This window comes from Hirundo rustica, chromosome 5 (assembly GCF_015227805.2).
Source record: "Hirundo rustica isolate bHirRus1 chromosome 5, bHirRus1.pri.v3, whole genome shotgun sequence".
Taxonomy (NCBI): Eukaryota; Metazoa; Chordata; class Aves; order Passeriformes; family Hirundinidae; genus Hirundo; species Hirundo rustica.
In genome coordinates, this window is record NC_053454.1 from 60542372 (window position 1) to 60563325 (window position 20954).

General features: G+C 48.7%; 1 protein-coding gene and 1 long non-coding RNA gene across 2 annotated transcripts in view; one reads left to right on the plus strand and one right to left on the minus strand.

Moving 5' to 3' along the window:
- ANTXR2 (ANTXR cell adhesion molecule 2) overlaps positions 1-20954 on the plus strand; it is a 77415-nt gene that overhangs the window by 39926 nt on the left and 16535 nt on the right. The window contains exons 11-16 of the mRNA XM_040064098.2: positions 703-781; positions 3047-3142; positions 7523-7564; positions 8138-8233; positions 11118-11285; positions 12178-12258. Of these exons, the coding sequence (XP_039920032.1) occupies positions 703-781; positions 3047-3142; positions 7523-7564; positions 8138-8233; positions 11118-11285; positions 12178-12258 (562 nt within the window). The remainder of the gene's footprint in view (positions 1-702; positions 782-3046; positions 3143-7522; positions 7565-8137; positions 8234-11117; positions 11286-12177; positions 12259-20954) is intronic.
- LOC120752667 (uncharacterized) overlaps positions 3838-20954 on the minus strand; it is a 58277-nt gene continuing 41160 nt past the window's right edge. The window contains exons 2-4 of the long non-coding RNA XR_005700788.2: positions 9578-9745; positions 4254-4404; positions 3838-3951 (exon numbers count right to left, since the gene is read on the minus strand). This is a non-coding gene — a long non-coding RNA (uncharacterized LOC120752667). The remainder of the gene's footprint in view (positions 3952-4253; positions 4405-9577; positions 9746-20954) is intronic.

The window sequence follows — 20954 nt, forward strand, 5'->3', positions numbered from 1 at the left end:
TTTTTGCTAAAACTGAAGAAGAAATTAGCCAAATTAGCTAAAATAGCTTTGAACTCCATATTGACTACAGTGTTTGTGCCAGAATAAAAACTCATGACATGTAAGAACGGTGTAAATGATTAATCCTTTTAGTTCATGGATATCTACATTTTTATTTAATTACATCTATGCATAACATAAACTGTCTGAATCCTGGGAATCCAAGCCAGAGAAGCTGAGGAGTCTTCTTCTGTTTAACATCCACCATGTGTTGTTTTCTTGTAGGGTTAATTTGTAAAATGTAAACCACATACCATTTGTGTGCAGTGTTCGGGGCTATTTATAGCAAGTCCTGACCATTTATAATTATCCGACATCTTTAACCATAATGTCTGTGTGTGACTAAGGAGATGGTTATGGAACAGACAAAACAATGCTACTTTTACAGCTGAACTTCAGTTTGTTTTATGTCAAACTTCTGGGAGTATTTTCTGCTCTGTGAAATGGGGAAGGGACATTCTCTACTTGGATAGCTCTTTGTCAAGGAGACCAAACTTATTCCCAAGGAGACCAGACTTATTCCCAAATAGGAATAGGCTTCCATCTCCCCTCTGAGGACACTCCCCGTGGAGCAGAGGCTGTAGGTACCAGTGCCTGTGGAGCAGGTATGAGCCTTTCTTGGCTGTTGCATGCCTCTCATGTTTCTTCTTTGTCTCTTGGCAGAACCCTGGAGGTTTTGGTGAGTTTGAATGAAGGCCAGTCTTTCATGTCCAGCTCGTTAACCATCACTGCTTCGGAGTGTGTAAGTGAATGACTTCCATAACTCCTTGTAAAATCCCCACACCCCGTTTCTCTTTGAGCTTTGCCATCGCAAGACCTCAGAGCAGAGAACCTCTGCTTCCACTTTGCTGTGCAAAGCTGTGTCTTTCAAAGTACTGGGAGGCTTCCCTGCCCTCAGAGACCTGCCCACTGTAGATATCACGTCCGGAGGGCCAGGCATGGTGGTCACCTGCGGTCCCATTCCCACATGGCTCTTCCCTGAGTAGGACTGGAGGGAGCAGATGGGCACAAGCTTGGCCCTTCAGCCTGAGTGTGGAGAGAGGTTACAGTCCTGCAGAGGTACTAACGCCCCGTAACTCTGGGGCCTCTGTAAGGTGTGTAGGCTCTTTGCTCTTGTTCATCCAGGGAGACAGCCTGTCCAAGCAAAGGCCAGAGTACCCCACTTACACCTGGAAGTGAGGCAGTGTGAACATCCTGCTAAGTCTGATCACAGGTTATAGAAGAGATAAAAACTGCTGCTGGGAGAAACCACACACTTGTGCAGCCAGTCTTTTCTAACTTGATACATACATTTTCTACTCTCACATTTTTGCTCTCCTTTAATTCCTTTTGGATTACACAGGACAGCTGGAATTTGTGGAGGGAGACAAGCATACAGAGTTGAGCATGTGCAAGTGTGCCTTTAAATGTGTCTTATCTCAAGCGTGACTTGAGAGCAACTTTTCCATAGGGCATGGAGCACGGAGAGAATCTCTTCTGCCCATCACCGTGCATTGCTCCCAACAGGATTTCTTTACTCACAGATCAGTAACCGAAAAGAGAAAAAATGAGAATTTTATTCTGCTCGCTTAAAACCTCACCATTCGTGCAGCTGTAGAAATCAGAGATCCAGTGCAGCCCTGCAGTTTCAGGAGGGGAAGCCTAACTGAGCTGGGAGCTGAAGGAACACAGAGAGCCCAAATCTGTTCTCTGTTTCAGGGCCTCTGTCAGTCAGCAGCATGCCAGCCACATACCCAGCCAGGGGGTCTGAGGGCTGTGCTGCATAGGAGCTGCTGCAGCCTGGCTGCAGCCTGCCTGTACCTTAGCCTCGCAGAGAAGGCAGCACATGGTGCCCCTGTAAAAGCTGCCAGGAGTGCACAGAGAGGGAACAGAAAAGCTCTGACACAAAGCAGCTCAGAGCGAGGTGCTAGGCACGGCCTTCCCGGTGTGCTGCATGGCAGCTCTGCTGCTCTGTGCTCACAGCCTGCCCTGGCAGGAGGCAGAGAGGTACAGATGTGCACAGCAGCAGGAAGAGCTTCTCAGCAGCCTTTTTTGTCTCTTTCTGGTTTCTGCTCTTGGCCTGTGCTGCAGCAAAGGCAGTTCCACACAAGAACTGCTGTTTCCATAGTAGCAGATGGGCAACTCAAGAAATGGGTCACTGCTAGAACTGCTCACTAATTCTGGGAGCTGAGCAGCTGACGGCTGACTGGGAGATGAGTTACAAGTTACAGCCTCCCAACAAACACACGTTACTGCAGTGAAAACAAACAAAAATACACGGCATTAGTCACCCAGGCACCCACTGTACCGGTGTGCCTCACTGCACCTGGAATACGGCTCTGTTCCACTCCCATGTGCAGTGGAGCATCTCTGGGTCAGGACTGTTCACGCACTATTCCAGTCTCAGTGATTCCTTGGGCCTCTCCTTTCTTTTTTCCCAGCTAAAGTCTGAATAACTTTATTTTCCTAGGGATGCTGTTATGTTTCTGTCAGTATTGTTCTAAAAGCCTAGAAGTGTAGGAGTAAAGACACTCCCAGGAAGTGGGTTGGAGGTGTGGGAGGTGTGGGAGGTGGTCTGCTCAGTTCTGCAGTACAAGTGTTGCTGGAAGCAGGAAGACTCCTTTCAGTTTCAGGTTCCCACAGCATGGCTGCAGGGAGTCAGCGTGCCACAATCTCTGCAGGACTGTGGGCGATCAGCATCAAAGCCTCACAGGTGTACTGTTTGTATAGATGCCTTAAAATCTCCCCCCGTGCTCCCCAGTCCATGTGTGAGATCTGTGTCCTCATGGAGAAGAGGGGCACCTCTTATCCACAGGCTTAGGATGAGACTTCCCCCATCGGTGTCTGATGGCTCATTCTTTAGCAATGGACTCCATCTTTTCCTCAAGCTGGGCCTTGTTCTGATCTCAGGGCTATCAATTCCATGAGTTTTACATCAGAAGGAACCCCCTGACCTAAGCAGAACTAGCGCCGGCTTTTGGGGTGAGCAGCTGAAGCGGCACTGACGCTGTCCCTGCTGTCTCTGCAGTCCAGTGGTGTGGCAGCGCTCATTGCCGTCCTCGTGCTGTTGCTGCTGGTGGCACTCGGCCTGCTCTGGTGGTTCTGGCCCCTCTGCTGCAAAGTGGTGAGTACAGACTGTGGGGAACAGCCCCTGCACCCTGAGCCATGGGTAGGAAACACAGATCCTGCAGGAAACCGGTTAAGTGGTGGGCAGGCAGCTCTTGGGGAGCTTGTGACAGGCAGAAAGGGCTGGGGAGAGCAGCTCCAGCACTGGGGCTTCACCGGGCACAGCCCTGCCTGTCTTGAGTTGCACACACAGGAACCAGCACCAGCACAGGGCTGTTGCTGGGACTGGGGTAGCCTTAATGGTGTGCAGATGTTACCCTGAAATCAAGGACCACTTTAAAACTGCTCTCAGTAAAATTGGTATTTGTAGTCCATTATGGGCTCTCAGGTTGGAAATCCCTGTTTTTTCCATAATCCCTGCAGACATCCATCTCTTTATCTGAGTGCACTCTCTACCCTGACCCCAGCAACAGCAGTGTTGGTCACTTGACTCCTGCCATTCCTTTCTGGGAGAGTGGGGAAGTTTATTATTTGTCCAGCTCAAGGACAGCATGGAGGACTAGGGAAATGGAGATAGATTCCCTGGTCTGGGTTCCTGTTCTTGTCTGGGGCTTGTGGAATGTGGGGCAGAGAGGAACTGTCCTTCTCACCTGACAGTGCTGCAGCCCTTGTGACCCAGGGGGTCCATCAGGCCACTGGTTGTCCAAGGGCAGAAAATCTCAGCCTCCATCTGCACCCTCACAGTCTGGGGTTCCTGAGATGAGAACAAAAAGCCTCGCTTGTTCTCCACAGCACAGGCGCAACAGAAGTCCAGAGAGCTTCCTGTTAATTGCCTTACCTCCACTTTATTTTATATGGTGAGCTTCCCTGTGGAAAAGGAACATTGGAAATCAGTAAAAAAAATAGTTCCTGCATTTCTTATTTTAAAAAACCCAACCTTTATTAATAAACCAGCTTTGTAAGTTAAAATACCTACATGAAGCAGTCAGTGCATAGTTCTATATTATCAATTTCCAGCCTTATAAAACCATAGTTCTTTAAATATTTATGCCCTCTGTGTTTCCTCTCACCTTCTGTGGGATACTGTTTGTTACTTCAAAAGAAAAGGTAATCTTAGGCCTCTTTGCTACGACACTGCTGAGTTGCAAGCCCACACGCACTGAACTTACTGCAGAATACTGATCTTTCCTTCTGGTTTTGCTGGCTGGCCCTGGTCCTGTGCCTCAGTTCATGCCCTTCTCTCCGGCATGTGAGGCTTGACATCCATCACCTGGAAGGGCCACTTGTGGCTTAGTAGTCCTGGGCTTCAGGGCAGCGTCCCTGAGGAGAGAGGCAGCATTAGGGCCAGGAAGGACCTGTTCTTTCCTTCCTCTGGCTCTGCTTCCCTGGCAGAGCACAGTGCCTGGTTTCCTGGAACAAAGAGCAGGAGCACAGGAGTCAGATTCCCACGGAAAAGAGAGGTACAGGGTGTCATGGGCAGACCGAGTGTCCGGGGCCAGGCGGATGTGTTATCCCCTGCATGTGGGCCCAGCTCCATCCTGGCTGAGGCCCGGTCTCATAACGTTCCATGGTGTGAGTCCCATGGACACTCAGAGGGTGGGGCAGGGGGACTCCTCTTCCTTCTCCCTCCTTGTCCTCTGCTATCAAGGGTTTCACTGTGACAGTTCTGTCACTTGTCCCTCGCTGTGGAACATATGATTACAGCAAGCTGGCTGTAGGCTTTTTGCTGACATCTCCTAATGCCCACATCCTGGAGCAGCAGAGAAGTGTTAATGAGTGGATCAGAGGCACTGCTGCCTCAAGCACCAACTCCTTATTTTTTTTAACAATTTTTTAAAAAGAAATCAGCTCTTCTCCAAACTCAAACCTTCATTCTTTGCAACTCACTAAATGAGATGGAGCTTTGCCCAGAGAGGCTGATGATAAAACCAAACAAACTGAGCAAGCCGCCCATCTCTCCATGAGGATGATAAGACAGCAGCGTTATTCAGTGGCTTTGTCATTGAAACAACCTGAATCCTGCTCTGCAGAAGTTAATTTACAATACTCTAGTCTTCCTCTGTGCAGTTCTGTGTGCAGCTCCATGCAGAGCTGCATGTGTGCCTTGAATTTCTCTTTTTCATGAACAGCTTTCTACTGATTTCACTTGGAGTATCACACAATTGAAAAGAATCCTTGTGTGTGCACATGTGATTCGTGTGTGAGTGTGAGAGCCTGTGGAAGCATAAGGATGCAGGCATTGACATTCCAGTGCTGTCAGCAGGGTGAGGAGCTGCTACTCAAAGCAGATTATTTTCTCACACCACTGTCACTTTTAAAACAAGTTTCATTTTCTGAAGCCATTAGAAATAACAGCTAATTAATGGATTGCTTGGCTTTAAACTGCATTTCCCCTCAAATTTCAGGGAGTTCAGGAGCTGGCACAGGATTAGATCCTCCACTTGAGGAGATGAGCAAAAGCTGCCATTGACTATTGCCTTATGAAGCCACAGTGAGCTCAAACAAGTCAGGATTCCCTTGATTGTCCAGGGTGGGAATTGTATTTCTGCATCCCGTACAATGGGCGCAGGGCCCACAGGAATTCCATCCCTCATCACGGAGAGGTTTGCTGGGCAAAGCAAGGGCAGTGCCATTTCATATGGGTACATACAAATCTACCTAGGAGGACCTTCTTCTGTACAGTCTGCAGGCCTGACAGAGAAAGAGACTGTTTGGGGATGATGGTTAGGGACAGGTAAAATGGACGTAAGGACAGAAAGTAAAGAAGGTGGCCCTTCCTTGAGTGAAAGTGCTGCTTTACTGTTTCAGGTCTCCTAATTGCTTTCAGCGAGCATGAAATATCTCCAGGGTTTGGCAAATCCTACTCAGCATCCAAATATCTCTCAGGATCCATCCCACAATCCTCTGTGTTGTTGTTTCATGTAAAGTTAGGGTAATTATTCCAGTGTGGCTCTCAGGAATGTTTCACTAATTAAATAATTACTTTCTGTTAAGAATGCTGGAAGCTCCTGATTGCAGGGAAGAAAAAGTGTACAGAACAATTTAAAGAAAAGTAATGTCTGGAATAGTTTTGCAACATTTTAACAGCAAAGGGATGTTTAATTGAAATCCACAGGTCACTTTCCAACCCACCCAAATCACTCTGAGCTTGACAAATGAGCCATTCCATATCTTAAACCTGAAGGGCTGTGGAAAACTGGTACCAGGGGTGCCATAAGTTATTTCTCTTGTTGGTCAGAATTCCTTTATGCACTGCTGAAAGTCCATAGCCTGTTTAGGCAGTCAGTAGTAACTATGTGGGTGGCACTGAGAACTAAAATGTAAATCAAGATGGAAAATGCTATTGATCAAGAAAAATATGTTTCTTCATGTATTATGCTGACCGTCTCTGCAGCGATATTGTTCATAGGCAGTGTTTAATGGAAGTACTAAAATTAAATAGTACAGAGTGAATAAAATAAGGCATATTTCAATTAAGTTACTTAAAACCTGTATTAGAATGAGGTGTTTGTTAGCATGGACAGTTTTGGATAGGTTTGTGTAATATCAAGGCACAGCAAGAACAGACTCCTCGATATTCATGGTGTGTTTTTTTAGTCATTTCCAGGCAATACCCAAGCCCAAAACATGGCCCAATGTCACCAAAGAACCTACTGTTAGCTTGAAAACCTGATTTTCTCGTGGAGGAACAGCTGTGCATTAAGTTTTCAGCTGAATCAGTGAAGAGGGTCCCTTGCCTGCCCCTACCCTGCTGGGACTGTCAGTGCTGAGCATTCTCTGAGCTTCACAGTGTGCATGTGACAAAGGGAATGGGAAGAGACTGTAGAAGAGATTTAAATGGAGGTGTAAAAAATGCTCCCAGGAATGGGCCTCACCCAGAGCAGTGTCAGGAGTGTGGGAGGGTGACTGCAGAGCAGGCACTGCACAGTCATGGAGCTGGGAGGTGGGAAATGAGAGACTGTGGAAGCGTCTGGGACATCCAGAGGTGAAGCCTGAGCTGCCAGAAGGCATTTCACACTTGTCACTGTGCCAGTGACTCCCCAGCAGCACGGCAGCAGCAGCGGCTGCTGGGCCCATGGCTGTGCAGGACCTCACACAGGCCTCGAAGGCTTTTTCTCCAGGATTGCTCACGGACTCTGGGGGGTCTTGGCACCGGCTGTTCCTCACAGCGGCTGAGGCTTATCCGGCCAGGAAGCGCAGCAGCAGACACGTCTGCCCAGAGTGTCTGCAGGCCAGGGATGGCAGGTCCTGGCAGACGGATGGTGGTAATTTCCAGAAGGTCTCGCTGATGGATGCTCAGGGGAGTGGGCAGCACAGGCTGCCAGCTTGCTGGCGGTCACGGGGGCTCAAGTGGAAACAGGTCACTCTTACTGTGGTCTGCTGCCTAGGGCCGCTGCCAGTGCAGCACCTTATTCTTTCCTGTGTTTGGCTCTTTCAGGTCATCAAGGATCCCCCTCCACCTCCGCCAGCCCCAAAAGAGGTACGGTCTGATGGTGCTAATCTTACCACACTGCTCACAGGGAACCTCTCCTGGGCTTCCCTGCGCGCTGCGTCTCCGGCTCCTTGTCCGAGTGCTGCCGGAGAAGGGACTGCCCCGGAGAGCACCTTTAACGGAGAGCAGGGTTGCCAAAGTCCAGATCTCTGCTCTGTCTCAGCTCAGAGTGGCCTGAATTAAGCCCAGATCCACAGAAACACTTAGGGCCTTTATTCCAAGATAGCTTTGTTTTTCACATTCTGCGCTGAAAGCAGAAAGCCTGAATAATCCTTGTCCAACATCTAAAGATGTCATGTAGGACTTAGGCAGCATTCCCCCCCAGCTCTGTCATTCCAGACACTGAGGAATTCCCTTTGTAAGGGGAATTCCCCTTACTGCCCCCTCTTATGCCCCCTCTTATGGGCAGTAATACACTGGAGGCTGTGCTGTCCTCAGTGTTTGCACCCCTTTCACAACCAACAGTGTATGCTCCAGGAACTCCAGTGAAATATATGGAAAAGACATTAATGTGTGTCTAAGTATCTTTTAAAAGTAAGTATCATTTGAATGTGCTTACAGGAAGAAGAACAGCAGCCCTTGCCTTCCAAGAAGTGGCCCACGGTGGATGCTTCCTACTATGGTGGACGAGGAGTTGGGGGAATTAAGAGGATGGAGGTTGGTATGATTTGGAGATGGCAGTTCCCTCAAGCACGAGCTCTCTGAGGTTGCAAGTGTGGAAACAAAGACTTGAAAGTGCACTGAAAATACAAGGCCATAATGTGTGCTTGTCTTCCCACTGGCATAAGCCTTGGAAAATTCGTTACCAGATCGAACAATCCTGACCTTGCCTCTGAAAGAACAGCTTTCAGTAGTTCCATTTGACTGGGACTTTAAATAGCTGCCTCAAGACATGCTCTTTCCATCAAACTAATGAGAAAGAGAGAGTGAGAGCCTTTTCTGCGTGTTTTGGAAGGAATTACAGTGAAACATAAGTCCCCCAAGTGTGGGCCAGCCAAATGCGCTGACAATGGTGACGCTGAGGAGAGGCTTGATCCCAGAGGGACTCACAGCGACAACAGAGCCTGTCTTTGAAGAGACATGATAGCATCATGTTAATTAAAACAGAATGAAGAATGTGCATCCTTATGGGCACATCCTTATGGCAGGTTTTGTAGTCAAGTCAGCCTATATGGAATGTGCAAAGCAGTTTTTAACTGCAGTCCAGGAAGCTGTCTCTGTCTGAAACACCCACCTAGGCCGTACTGAGGTGTCTTGATGAAACTTTAAAGGGATTGGTCTAATCAGCTTTGCTTGAGTACTTTCTAAATGCAAAAGCAGAACATGCAGGTTTGAAGCTATGGTGCTCATATGCATTTTCTTCAGCAGTTCTGAAGAGCTTCAGATTTCACAAAAAGCAAACATTTTGTGCAGTGTTTTTTAGAGGCAAATTAGGCAATGCTTTCCAACATCAAGAATTACAAGCCTGGATTTGAGGGAAGCTATGATAGCCTCCAGGAGGGACTCCCAAATGAGATCCTGCACAATGGAGCAGAAACCTCATGAACACAAGTGACATCAGGACCACAAAGAAGGATGTTCAGCCCATGGCAAAAATGCAAATGAGGGTAGAAACTGGAGATTAGGTTAGAAAACCTTTTCATCTTTGGTAGAAGTTTTGTGCAGGACTAAGGGCTAAAGATGTTAACCAACTGAAATTCCTGCCAGCATAATCATGGGGCCTTGAAAAAAGCCCCCCTTCTGTGGGGCTGTGGCTCTGTCCGTCCCTGGGAGCCCAGAGCAGTGACAGGTCTGGCTGAGCACCAATGGTCAGTGCCTCCAGATCTGACTGGGGAGCTTCACCTCTGCCCTGCCGTGTCTGGGACTGGGGATGGGAAGACTCAGGCTGTTGGGAGAGCAGGACAGGCCTCACAGCTCTCCCTGGCTCAGGAGCATGCTTCTCCTTTGGGGAGTTGGGGCAGAAGTGAAAGAAAATACACCCCAAGGGAGGTTGTTCCTTACCTGGCTGTTAAAGATGGTTTCTGTGCCATGGCCAGTGACAAACTTGCTGGCCCAGTCATGACATTCTTCCATGTTTGCAGTCCATGTGGCAGTGGAGTCATCTGCTTCTCTGGCCTCTTTTCTTCTGCCATTCCTCCAGCAGCTTGACTCCTCTGGCAGCTTCCCTTCCTGGAGAAGGGAAGGGACTGAATCAGCACTTGTACTTCCCACTGCTGTGCTGGGGCAGGTACCTATCCACTCCTGCCTTCCCCACTAGCTCCACCCCTCTGTGAGAGTCCCAGATAGCTTGGGCAGGGCTGTTTGCTCGTCTGGCTCTGTCTTTTGGCACTGATACAAAGTTCTGTCATTGCCAGACCCACACCTGTTACAGTTAATTCATTTTTCTGTCAAAATTGGGTGGTCAGACTCCATCACTTCTGGTTTCTTCTGTGTGACGTGACTTTTGTCTGAAGGAGAAAGTAATTTTTTCAGTGAGAGATCCAACATCTAATGATTTAAAATACATTTTAATGTTCAAAATACATTTTAGTAGCCCCATGACAACCTCTGTGAAAGTACCATTGATCACAGTGAAAGACAGAGGTGTACAGGGGCCTCCTGGCAAGCCAGATCACAGCGAATGGCATGATTATGGCAAGTCTTGCTGAAATGATCCAGGCTACTTTCACTAAGGACTTTCAAACTCCAGCCATAGCTTTTAGCCATTCCTTTTTGGATGAGAAGGAAACAGCCTTGTCCAGGCTTGTTTCTGTGCGCAGTACAGCAAACACCCCTGCTCAGATTGCTGCATGGTGCTTCCAGTGACAAGGTAAAATGGATTCCTGTGGCAAAGTAAATTGTCCCTCTTAGCGGGAAGGTTTTTCCATGTATTTCATCTCCAGAGCCCACTGAGTATAGCCTGTATGGAAGTGGGAATACTGTGGGAATAGTGTCTTTCTCGCCAGTTGTGATAACCCAGGTTTCCTTCTCTTTCAACTCTATATTTTATACACTTGGAGCAGTGATTAACATACACATTGCTATGCATTCTACATGCATGTTCTGTATGCACTTAGGCAGGTTAGACTGCTTCACCTGCACGTCTCCAGTGTGTATCTTCCTGCAGGACAATGGGGAAATCTGAGCAGGTTCAAGGAGCTTCTGCTCAAACCTGCCCAAACATCACATTAAATCTACACTGGGGTTCTCGAAAACTCTCTGGGCTAGGAGACCTGAGTTCAGAAATCTTGGCTTTCATGGGTGACAGATTAAGGTCTGGAATTTTAGGATAAATAAGAAGTGGAAATTACATTTTTATATTGTTACTTAGAGAAGATTTCATGGATTCCCTGTCTCCTGTACAGCCTTGTAAAGCAAGACAGGATTTTCTTTCACTACTGAGACTTATGTACAGGCATTTAACTAAGACTGTTATCATAATGAAGAGGTATTGTTCTCCTCAGTACCTCCTCTCTTGTTTATCCAGCACCTCTTCCTCTGTTATTTGCAGCAGTTTCTCTGCCCTGAGGTGCACTCACATCTGAACTCTGCCTTTCCTCAGGTGCGCTGGGGCGACAAAGGCTCCACAGAAGAAGGGGCCAGGTTGGAAAAAGCAAAGAATGCTGTGGTGAAACTCCCAGAAGAACCAGAAGAACCTTTTCACCCTAAACCACCTAAACGAAAGCCTACCTCACCAGCAATGCAGCAGAAGTGGTACACGCCAATCAAGGTATCTGCTAAGTCTTTGGTACCATTTGTTATTAAGGGCTGGATTCTTTGTGCCTTATGCAGGCTGAGCTGTGCATTACTTTTCAAGTGTTCCCATTCAAGTGTAATGTGCTATTCTTGAAGGGAACACCTACTCAGCAGGAATGGCAGGAGCAGTTTGTAGCCCTAAATGCAACACTTGATCATTATTACCACGTTCTGTTTGCCTTCCCTTAAAAAGGGACATATTGTGCAGTGAGAGCATTAAAATCTATGGGGGCTTTGTTGGCTTAGTAGAGCTAATTAAACCCAAAACTGCAGTTTGTAGCTGCTACACTAAGTTTTAAACACACATTGTCATGACAAACCAAGAAAAGCAAAAAGTTATATAAAACAATGTAATGCAAGAAGTCTAATACAAAAAGCAAGTTGTTCTATCTGGCTCATAAAGAATGGTGCTCTGAGTCACCTGCAAACAGAGCAAAAGCACTGCTTACAAGCGGTCTGTAAAGACCTTGCCTTTTGGGTGTTAAGAGCAGAAAACAAACAGGTGCAGCTGGGATTCTGGATACTTCTATCTTCCCAAGCACCTTTGAGTCCTTTCTGACCCCCAGAAATCCCTGAAGCCATGATGTCCAGACACACAGGCAAGGTGTGGAACCATCTGCACAGAGCGGGATGCTCCTAACCAGCTCTGCTACCCGGGCAGGTGAGTGCCTTCCCTGGCACTCCGGGTGGGCAGGAGCAGCACCACAGTGGTTGCAGGGGACGCAGGCCGGGCTTAGCTCTGCTCATCTGGCTCCAGGGAAGTGGTGCTCTGCTGTAGCAGGCCAGGGCCCTGGGATGCCCCCGGGCAGCCCCCACGCGGGTGGGATGTGCTGCTGCCCCTGACTGAGCCCGCTGTGTCCCCACAGGGCCGGCTGGATGCGCTGTGGGCACTGCTGCGGCGCCAGTACGACAGAGTCTCGCTGATGCGGCCTCAGCAAGGAGACCAGGTGGGTGTGCGGCACACAGCTGGCGAGGGGCCGGGCCACAGCCAGCCTGGTGGCTCCGGTGTGAGGGGCAGAGAGCCACCGGAGTGGCACAGCAAGATGGGTGACACACGGGGCAGTCTGTGCGGCGAAAGGGGCGCGGCACCGGCCTGGAGACATGGTGCCAACACGGGGCTCCTGGAGGCAGAGGGAGGGGTGCTGGATGTGGTATGTGCTCAGGTGGAGAACAGGAACACAGCCTCGTGCAGGGTCATCTCTGTCACAGACATTCAAATCGCTTTCAGACCCAGCTGTCTGTAAGAGCAGAGACTAGCAATAATGTCCATGCAAGTTGCGTCCTAGAGCTTTGCACTTTCACACACCAATGGCACCTTTCACAGAACAGAAAGTTGAGGAAATGTGTTTCTCAGACAATCCTTTCTCCTGGAATATCTGTGGCCACTGAAAAAGGGGCCTTTCCCCCAAATGCTGCACTCATGAGGACACAGAGCTGCTGTCTGCACCTCCGATAGTGAAACCAGATCAAGTATTTTTGATTGCTGCTCCTCAGGAAACTATCACTTTAAATGTCAGCATTTACCTCCTGGGCCCACTCAGCTTCCTGTCTGTGGCACTTGGGAAGAGCCATGAGAGCAAATGTTTTCCTTTAAATAGGGCAGCAGCAGGTCACAGTCTCACCTGCTACAGAGCACCGCTGTGCAGGAGCACTGTCTGTGCACCATACAACATGAAAGCCACATAAAAGGATGAGAGAACTTAAGGGGAGGGAGTTACATGTGGCAGAATGGGAGATAATGGGAATTTTGATTATTTTCCTGGGATGAAGTTTGGTGCTGTTCAAAAGGAGGAAGAGGTAAGACTAAAGTAAGACAAGTGTTGGAAGCAGCAGAATGGCCAAGTGCTACGCTGCAGGAAGAGAGCACAGCTGGATACAGCTGTTAGCATTGTTACATTGCCAGGTTAGTCACTGTTTGCATGAATGATGCATGTGACATGGAGCAGCAGTAACAACAGCAAATCTACACACAAAATACATGGCACAATACAGTTTAACTGGTAAATTCAATGTAAACAGGAACACAGAAGCGGTGCCTTAAAAGGCTAAAAAAGTGTCAGTCAGGCACTGTTTTGGGAATTTCTGCCCCTAAAGGCAGGGAGTTACTGCAAGGATTGCCCTTGGGGCAGGCTTTCCTGAGCCACTGTGCAGTCAGGTACTTGCCTTTTCTGGGCCTGACAGGAGTAACACTGGCCAACACCTTGGAAAAACAGAGCAGTGGCTCAAGGGAAAAGGAGTATTTGTGCCTAAAGGAATGGTGGGTCAGATGTGACCTGTGTCACTGCAGAGTGCCATTTCTGTCTACGCAGTGTTGGCTGTCTTGGGGAGAAAAATGGTATCCTTTTCCTTGTTCCTAACACACTGGGTGGAGGTCCCATGGTGGGCCAGCCCCTGGTGTGTGTCAGCACACTCGTGTGCAGGGGAGACACACACACACACACACAGAGACGTGGAGTCGTTCTATTTCATCATCTTTTTGTTCCTGTTTAAGAACACGTGAGTTCCATTTGTAGATGTTCCAAGAATTCACTGCTGAATTTGAGTCCTTGATCAGGCAATTGAAATTTAGGCATGAAATATCAAAGGAGAGCAAGCTGTTTGTGCATCCCCGCGCTGTCCTGCCTGTGCCGTGTGGCAGGTGGTGTGAGGGCCCTACTGGGAGGCTGCCAGGGTGGCTCAAGCCCCGGGAGCCGCAGCTGCCAGAGGCGGGCAGCGCCCAGGTGTGGGCACACGGAGCAGGCCGCAGGCACAGCTGTGTGGCGGCCACAGAGCGTGGGGCAGGCTGGGGCACGTGGTGCCCGGGGGCTGCAGCACTAAAGGTAGCATGGCTTGGACACAGCTGCTCCCCAGCTCGCCTCAGGCACAAATCCAGAGATCCAACGCGGGCTGGCTGTGCTGGGGGCCGAGGACGCGCCGCCACTTCAGAGACAGCTGCGTGTCGCGGCAGCTGCGCCGGGCTCCCAGTGAGGGACGAGGACAGCAGGTATGGATTGAGGGCCCCACAAACAGCCTCCATTAAGCCACAAGCGCTTTTGAAGGGCTCCCATCAAACAGAGCAAGTCCGCAGCAGGAGATTTCTGCTGCAGAGCCATGTGGTGTTTTCTGCGCTAACAAGGTAATTTATAAATGATGCATTACCCTGTGTCTGTGCTCCTAGCTAGACTTAACTTCCTTTTCTTTATTAAACGGGCAAAGGAGACTGGGCCACAGCAGCCTGGGCTACTCTGATGAGCCAGTTCAGTGTCTGAGGGTCTGTACTGATCTTCTTTTCCCAGGAGTCTGGGGCTGCGCAGGAACAACAGCCTGGCACAGGGGCACAGCACCAACCTCATGGGCCTGGATTTTCCTCTAAATCCTTGTGTTTGTTTTCCAAGTCATAGTTTAGCACCAAGAGGTGATCGTTAGTGGTTTGGATTCTTTGAGCTCGCTGCAATGTGATGGTGTCTGAGACTGATCCTGTGTGCATTTATGCACACAAACATCTTTAAGTCCACAAATTGCAAGGCATTTGTAGTGAAGATTTTCCCCTATCAGGATGGAAATAGGAGTCAGTGATAAAAGAAAACAAAGACTGTACTTCGTTCTAGAAAAAATCAGAAGAGAGGAGAACCATAGAATGCTTCCAGCTTGTACTTTCATGTACAAACCAGCCTTTTAGAAAGGAAGACACTTGTTTTTGATTTTTAAGCCTGTTAGTATTTGCCTGCTTTAAAGGTCTTTTCTAAGAATGGCTGCAGAGTTAACACAAACATCTGTTTAAAATGTTACTTCTGAGCAGCTTTGCATAATACAAACTGTAATACATTCTGCACGTGCAAGATGTGGATAGCAGTGCTCCCTCCAAAAGGAAGCTCCTGGTCACTGGAGTCATGGCCTTGGCCAGTAACCTGAGCTGCTTTCGAGAGGGTCTGGCTGGCTGCCTGGCAGGTGCCCATCCCGACTAGAGTGGCTCTCCTGGCAGTTGGATTTGCTGTCATTCAGTGGAAGCGGGAGGGATCATCTTGCCGAAGAGAGGATGTTGTGCTGGTGTCAGGAGAAACAGGGATATTTTCCCAGCTACGTAGGCAGCAGTTCTTGGCACTGCCTCCCTTGGTGCAGATGAGTCTGCTGCTCTCTTAAACGAGCCTTCGGGACTCATCCCTTTGTGAGAATTAGTAGGAATCAGAGAGCAGGAAGAAACCAACCTGCCTGTCAGTTCCAAGGCCATGTGGCACGGGATGACAGCCGTGGAGAAAGGAACTCCAGTGCTGGGGACAGCATGGATGTACCATAGCTGTCCCACAGCTACCCTGACTAGCACATGAGCAGTGCAGCCCCCCAAGCCAAGCCAAAGGAATCCCATCCTTGGACAGGGCAGGGGCTGGTAATCACTTGAGTGTTTCACTGTGCAGGATTCCAAAGCAACAAACACATTTGTTTTCCCCATTCTCACGACACCTTTCTCATGGAGTGAGCTGCAGTAGAGTGATGCACCAGGCCTGTTCCCCTGCCCAGATTATTCTTCCCCTGTGAGCTGGCGGCGCAGGGCAGCTGTCCGAGCGGCTGGCCGGGATTCGGGAATGGCCGCTGAGCTAATCTCCAGGCTTTGCAGATGAAGGAGGCAGCAGATAACAGGATTAAAGTTTCCCGACCCAGGGTTTTAACAACCCGAGATGCACGCGGAGCGGGGAGACAGAATGACTTCTGTCATTAATCTTAATTGATTGCCAAGAGGTTTTTAATCTGGCTTATTAATTAGGAAGGTCCTTAACACACTGTCTACATATCAACATCAGATGCTCTTTTGGGACTTTGGGGACATATGGCCTATCTATATTTACATTCACACAATTTACGCATACATACATCGCTGTATGGGAGCTGCTCGCACGGGTAACGCACACGGAGCGCCGAGGAAGCGTTTGCATTCACACACTCTTCAGCAAAAGGGGAAGGAAATGAAAAAGCAGCTTGCACAAAGGTTATATTCCCACACGATGAACTCACATACTTCTGTTTATATTGATATGCATATTAATCTAGATCAATTTTATGTGCCATTTATCTAGATTAGCGTTCAAATGGCATTCTTGGTTTGGCAGATTTAAGTGAGAGGTCCCAGTGTTCTTCCACAGCAACACGACACGTTTTAAAAAGTCCGGGCTGTGGTTCCACTGCCATTTTGGAGGAGATCAAGCACAAATACTTGATGTAACAGTCAGATGATCGTGGAAATAAGTGACCAGAGCCAGAGAGGCTCTGAGATGCGAGGCAGTGACAGATTGAGGTGAACAGAACTAGGCTGGTTTCCCTGTCACTTCACTGGGCTCTGCTCCTCTAAGCAACAGCAAAGGCATGTGAAAACACCTTGGAAAAGCTGTTTTTAGAAAGTGAGTTTCTGTCTCACCTCACAGGTGTGGTGTTACCGGCCATAGCTGTGGCAGCCTAAGCTCGTTGCCTCACCCATGGTGAGTTGTTATAAACCTGTGGCAAGCAGCAGCTACTGGAGTTCAGAGGGTGCTCAGATGTGCCCACCCAGGCCCTGCCCAACCTGGGGCTCTGAAGCCTGCAAGCAGCTGTACATGTTAATCCTTTTGTGCACAACATTACCCAAAAGAAGGCAGGGGGAGGGAGCTGTTTTCCCCTAAAGCTCTTCAAAAGTTGAGAAGAACTACAGCACACATGCTGCTGGATGTGACTGCTGCATCGGAGAGGCTGACAGTGGGGAGAGAGAGAAAAAAAGTGATTCAAAATTATTGCCTCTGATATTATTACTGTATTCCCATAATTCAAAATTACTTTTGTTCTGAAATCAGTTGTGGCATGTTTAAGTCCATTCTGAACTACAGATCCATAAAACATTGACAAAACCCCCATAACACTTCAGTTGTTTGCATTTTACACTGGCCAGGTGTTCCCCAGCCAGAACATTTCCTGACCATTGACTGTGAGCTGGCTGTGTCACAGCCTCCTGCAATTTCAGCACAGGCTCCAAGGAAGTTAATGCAATTCACAGCCATGGTTACTGATGTTGCTCCCTGTCACAGAGGGTTTGTGGATGCACACAGGTCTCTCCCCTCCCAATCACTCTGAAAAGAATTCTGTAACGTACAGGAACCCGTGGGCAAATGCTACCTGAGATCAACCACTACGGTTTAGGTGGGCTCAGCTCCTGCCAGGGCTCCAAGCCACGCTGGACAGGTGACCAGGGAAGAGGATCTGTGTCTCCGGCCTGCAGCCTCAGGATGGGCAACACATCTGTCTGTGAACACAACCTTGGGGATGGGGTGACAGCCCTCCTAGGACAGATGCTTCCCTGCTGCAGCTTCCTGGGTGCTCCGGGGCTCAGTACTGCTCCTTCCTAGGTAATGTTTGTTTCTCAGACACATTTCTGTCTGTAGTTTTCTCCCACAGCCTTGCCCTGTCTATTACTTAGTCTAGCAGGCCACACCCAGCAGTGTAAAACAGTGTAATCCAGTGAAAAAGGAGTCGATTTTTTTGGAGTTCATTATCAGCTTTTTCCAGTGAAACAACAGAATCTTTACTAATGTGAATTAGAAGTTCCCTTTCTGGATGCAAACTGTGCCTGTCTGAGCAGAGGGGAAGTGAAGGTGGCAAAAGGAGCTTGTAGCATGTTTTGTATCTTTCTGTACTCAAGTAGATCGATGATATTCTATTTTTCTTCATAGTAAAACACAGAACCTGCTAAAATCTGGAAAGGATATAAAATGACAGGCAGAATAAGCATATTATAGCCAAAAGAAAATTGATTATTTAGAGTTGAACATTCAGAGCAGAGCCCAAGGGCTCTGAGGATATCACTCCATTTTGGGAAGGATGTTCCCAGCCCAGCCAAGCACCCCTGAATTAGGGAATTCCCCCAGAAACTTGACTAGTGCCACTGGGGCCCCTGTGCTCACCCAGGAGAGACAGCGAGGATGTCTGAGGGCACCCCCTTTTCCCAGGGCTGCTTCCTGCCTCCCAGGACTGCCTCGCTGCCCTCTTCCCAGCTTTGTTTGCCCCCTTGTGGGTGCCCGTCTTGAACCTGGGGTGTCTCGCACAGCCCAGCCACAAGCCATTTGCTGTCATGCCTCTACTAAAACAACAGCTCTAGACAAAGGCTCCCCAGTGAAATGGCCAGGGCAGTGATGGGAATGCTGGGAATGCCCCTCCCAGCCCACCTGCTCCCACACTGGAACAGCCATCGGTCCCCTCTGGTGACACTGCTGTGCCCCCAGCAGGTGGTTATAGGTCATCAGGGCCAATCAGCTCCATGATTATGGCGTCTCAATAAGGTTTTTCCCTCCGATAACAACATTTGCAACAAAAAGGAAAGGCGTGTGAAAGGAGAATATGACGGATGTAACTTTTCCACAGTACCTAGGAATGTGTGCATTAGAACTGTGGGAATTCTCTTCCTCTTTCCTTAATTTTTTCCTGTGCTGATTGTAATTAAGGCCCTTTCCTTGCAAGGCAGCCACATGCCCAGCTGGCACTCTGTGAATGCTCCAAGGCACTTCTCAGGGCATGTTTGATGTCAGTTTGTCCTGATTTATAAACCCATAAATGTTCTGCTTAGACAAAGGAGAGTAATACTAGGTTTTGCTCAAAGAAGTCAGGAGTAGTCAGTGGCAGTCAGTGTGCTGTGTACCCCCCACAGCAGGGAGGATGTGCCTTCCCACTGGGCCACAGCCATACATCCCTGAATGCAGCATGTCCTCTGGACAGAGCAGCGGGGCTCTCCTGAGGGTCAGGTGGAACTGAGGCACATGTGCAGACATGACGTGAGCACCAAGTAATGAAACAAACTCATGGCCAGAAGGGGGAAGGAGAGATGCCCCTGGTGAGCTTTGAGTACCAGCTGGGAGCAGAGGGTTGCTGATCCAGGTTAAATGGGTTCAACACTGCATTTCTAGGGGATGAAAATGGGAGAGTTAAACTGTAAAAACTGTGACAAGGGCCAAAGAAGAGCAACATAAAACAGGTTTTACTCCCATCAATACATTCGTATTTGTTGTGGAGCTTAAGGCACAGAGATTTCACCTTGTACACAAACAAAAGCCAAGCCAAGTCAGATCTTACACCAGTCAAGGATGAGCTACACAAACCCACCTGCATTTATCAAGGACTGTGCTTCTCAGGTTGAAAGTTGTGGCACAGAGGCTTTGTTCTTGAGATGGCTCTGAAGAGCAGCTTTATGAATAACTGTCTCACCTACTGTGTTCAGGCTGAGATACATGCCTTATGTCACGCCTGTCAGACAGGAGAAACACTGAAACTACTGATCCCCTGCTTTGTCCAGTGCATGCTCAGGGACAGCGTTTGCTGTGCTTTTGTCAAAGGCTGCTGTCACTGGAGATGGTCTGGAATGGCCAGTTTGGTGCTAATGAGATGGCTGGGAGAGGGGAACTCCACAACAGCGGTGGGAAACAGTGCTCTGGGCTCACTGCCACTCTGGGATTAGGGTCTGTCCTCCACCTGTGACTCATGGTCTGACTACCCACAGAGCCTTCAGTGCCTGCAGTTGGGCACTTTACCTAGCATCCTCCCACTAGGGACCGTGTTCCCGCAGAATCCACGTGTGTGGGAGCAGGAGCAGCAGGAGACGTGCCTGTTCGCGAGATGACAGAGCACGTGCACGAGGGGGACTTGACCTGCTCACACCTGCAGTACAGCCATGCTGCCTTGTGCGAGAGGAAGGGCTGGGCTTCCTGTGCTACCAGGGCTACGGGTCTGTCTGTTTCCACGGTCTAAGTTTGGTCACACACACCCCAGCTTCCTGAGGCCGGTATTTTCAGATGTGCTACTCAGATCTATTTTAAGGGTTCTTCCCACTGCAAGTCTGTGATGAGCATTAGAGCTTTAAAGCGCTGCTTTGGGAAGCTATCATCAGTAGGTATTAATTATTGAACACTATACCTTCTGGAAAAGTAGTTTCATCACTGGAAAGTGACCTTGCTAGAAGAGGCAGAGGGAAAGAGAAGCGTATGGTGCCTCCTGAGAGCAAGTGGAGTGATGCGTGGCAAGAGAAGACACTAAAGATTTATTGTCTGTGGCAAAAGAAACACAGATCTCTGCTTGTGCAGTAAATGTTTTTGACATCATATGCCATAAAGAGTGATTGGATGCTGTAGTTAAAAAGTGTTTCACTGAAGGGGAATAATAGATATTTTCACTGTGCTGTGTCTATTAAGCGTCCAGCTGTGTGGCTGTGCGGCTAAGCTGGCCCTGAGAACTCCAGTGTCGGAGTTCAGGCAGTTCTGAGTTCAAAGGCAGCTGGATAATCCTGAGAGAGGACACTGAGAATTTATCTGTCTTGGAAGAAGATCCCTTTTGACCTTGGCTGGTACAGGTTCTTACTGCCTGACAGCACACCACTGGACAAGTTCAACATCAGCACTGTTTGGACGCCTCACATGGAAATTTCATTTATTAGCGTGGCCCTGACCTTTCCCCTGGCATTTCTCTTTTACCCATCTGTTAGTGCAGCAGTGTGCTTGTCTCCCAGTGACACCGGGAATTGGAGTTCTCCCTTTGTGCTAATGGTTTAAAAACCCCAAGAGAAATAGGCATTGAGTTTAAAATAAAAGCTGGGGAGGAAGCCAGCACTCAAGCTCGCCTCTCACCCTATGCTTTCCTCTGCCAGGCTGGAGAGTGAGGTATG